This window comes from Penaeus monodon, chromosome 10 (genome assembly GCF_015228065.2).
Source record: "Penaeus monodon isolate SGIC_2016 chromosome 10, NSTDA_Pmon_1, whole genome shotgun sequence".
Classification (NCBI taxonomy): Eukaryota; Metazoa; Arthropoda; class Malacostraca; order Decapoda; family Penaeidae; genus Penaeus; species Penaeus monodon.
The window spans coordinates 652,944-655,640 of record NC_051395.1 but is presented as its reverse complement, the minus strand read 5'-3'; the positions used below and the strand labels follow the sequence as shown (position 1 = coordinate 655,640).

At 45.1% G+C, this 2,697-nt stretch overlaps 1 protein-coding gene across 1 annotated transcript in view; it reads right to left on the bottom strand.

Annotated features, from left to right (window-relative positions):
- Positions 1–597, bottom strand: part of LOC119578177 (loricrin-like) — a 6,180-nt gene extending 5,583 nt beyond the window's left edge. Inside the window, exon 1 of the mRNA XM_037925914.1 lies at positions 432–597. Coding sequence (XP_037781842.1) covers positions 432–597 — 166 coding nt within the window. The remainder of the gene's footprint in view (positions 1–431) is intronic.
- Positions 598–2,697: the final 2,100 nt, after the last annotated feature.

The window sequence follows — 2,697 nt, the reverse complement described above, 5'->3', positions numbered from 1 at the left end:
TCATTCTCTCTCTCTCTCTCTCATCTCTCTCCTCTCTCTCTCTCTCTCTCTCTTCTCTCTCTCTCTCTCTCTCTCTCTCTGTCTCATGTATATATATATATATATATATTATATATATATATATATATATATATATATATATATATATATATATATATATATGTATGTATGTATGTATATGAGAGAGAGAGAGAGAGAGAGAGAGAGAGAGAGAGAGAGAGAGAGAGAGAGAGAGAGAGAGAAAGGGCACGATAAACAAACACAAGAGAGAAAGAAAATAATAGCGAGAACATTAAGACGCGGAAGGTTGGAGGCGAACTCGCTAAAATACGAGAGAGCTGTAAACATGGCCGCCCCCCCAACCCCCTCTCCCCCTCCCCTATCCCCCTCCTTAGATGTGGGATTCTTCCGTCTTGTTTTGAAATAGTTGCTGTCGCCGCCGCCGCCGCCGCCGCCGCCACTGCCGCCGCTACTGCCACCACTTCCAACGCTGCCGCCGCCGCCGCCGCTGCCGCCGCCACTACCACTGCCGCCGCTACCGCCACAACTTCCAACGCTGCCGCCGCCACCGCAGCCTCTTCCTCCGACATATATCATGGCGTCTTCGCTACCCTTCCGCGCATTCGAGGGAGGGAGGGAGGGAGGGAGGGAGGGAAGGCGAAGGAGAGAGGGAGGGAAGATGAAGGAAAAAGAGAGGGAGGGAGGGAGGGAAGGGAGAAAGGAAGGAGGGAAGGGAGAAAGGAAGGAGGGAAGGTAGGAGGGATAGAAGGGAGGAAGGAGGGAGGGAGGGAGGAAGGAAGGGAAGGAGGAGGAGGATATGCTTTCATTTCCTGGCGTCAAGATTTCTTTTCTTTTCTTTTGAATAACTTTCACAACACATTTGTTTGTACATTTATCTTACTGAGCGCCAGTTGGGCCATTATGCAGCGCGTCGGCTCAGCTGCAGATTTTCACTGGAAGGGCTTTTCGGAGAAGGAATCGAGAATGGTGAAAATATTATGTGAATAATGATAATGATGGTGATGATCTATATTATGAAGGTGGTGATGATGATGATGCTTATGGTGATGGTGGTGATGATGATAGTGATGGTGGTGAAGATGATAGTGATGGTGGTGATGATGATGATGGTGATGATGGTGGTGATGATACCCATATCTGTGACATCACTGCCCGAGACATTCTTGACATCTGAGACTTCACTGTCAGAGTCACTCCTGTCAACGTCGGTTTTACTGTCAGAGATATCAGATTAATCTCCCGCGTTGTCTTTCTTAAGAGAGATCCTACACCTTCTTGACCGGGAGCTATAGCGGCGACAAACACACACAGCTGACACTAGCAGTAGAGGGAGTCGCGCTGGGGAAGAAGCTGTCTTGATCGATCGCTCTGAGGTCCTGTGTAACTCGTTCAGTTCTTGTGCAAGTTCCTTTTTTCTCACGCATGTCTCGATATTTACCTGCCGGATGCAACAGGCAGCGGCAGAAATGTGCGAGTAGGCCTAATTGATTAAAAAGCCAAGTGGAGATATCAGCATCATGCAAACAATTTTTTTTTACCTGATTTAGAACCATTGTGAATAAAATAAATATGGTGATTTTATTTCTGTAGGCAGAGTCATGCCCGACGGCCGCCCACGTAGACCGTGTATGGGCACTAAACGTGTATGAATGCACGCACACACACATGCACACACGCACGGATTTAACACTAATAATAATGATAATAATAATGATAATAATAACAATGATAATAATAATAATAATGATAATAATAATAATAATAATAATAATAATAATAATAACAATAACAATAACAATAACAATAACAACTAATACTATCAATAACAATAACAATAACAATAACAATAACAATAACAATAACAATAACAACAACAACAACAACAACAGTAATAATAATGATAATGATAATGATAATGATGATGAGGGGGGAGATAGAAAAACGAAGAAAGTAGGTGAGGAAGAAAATTAGATAAGAACTGAAAGATAATAAAAAAAGAATAATGAAAATGAAATACGTTGTAAAGTACGTAGATAAATGAATGAGTCGAAGTATGTGAAAACAAATGAAAGGAAATGGGAATAAAGCGAGAAAGATGATGACATGAGAAAACAAAATAATAATAGAAAAAAAACGTAAACGGTGTGAAAGAAGAAAAAAGAAAGAAGAGAATCGGAAGAGAAGAGAAGATAAAAGAGAAGAGGAGGAGGAGGAGGAAGGAGAATTACAATAATACTAATAAGAAGAAGATAGAGAGAAGAAGAAGAAATAGAGAAGAAGAAGAAGAAAGGAGGAGGAAGGAGGAGGGAAGAAAAAAAAAAAGGGATAAGGAGGAGGAAGAAGAGGAAGAGGAGGGGGAGGAGGAGGAGGAGAACGAGGAGGAGGAGGGGGGAGGAGGAGGAGGAGAGGAGGAGGAGAGGAGGAGAAGGAGGAGGAGGAGGAGGAGAGGGAGGAGGAGGAGGAGGAGGAGGAGAAGGAGGGGGGAGGAGGAGGGGGGAGAGGAGGAGGAGGGGGGGAGGAGGAGGAGGAGGAGGAGGAGGAGGAAGGGGAGGAGGAGGAGTAGGAGGAGAAGCAATCCGCAACGAGCGGGCGAGGCTCCCCCGCCGCTTTGCAATCGTAGCTCCCCATGACCTCCTGCCGAGCCCCCCCCCCCTCCCCAGGGCATGGCAATCTCCC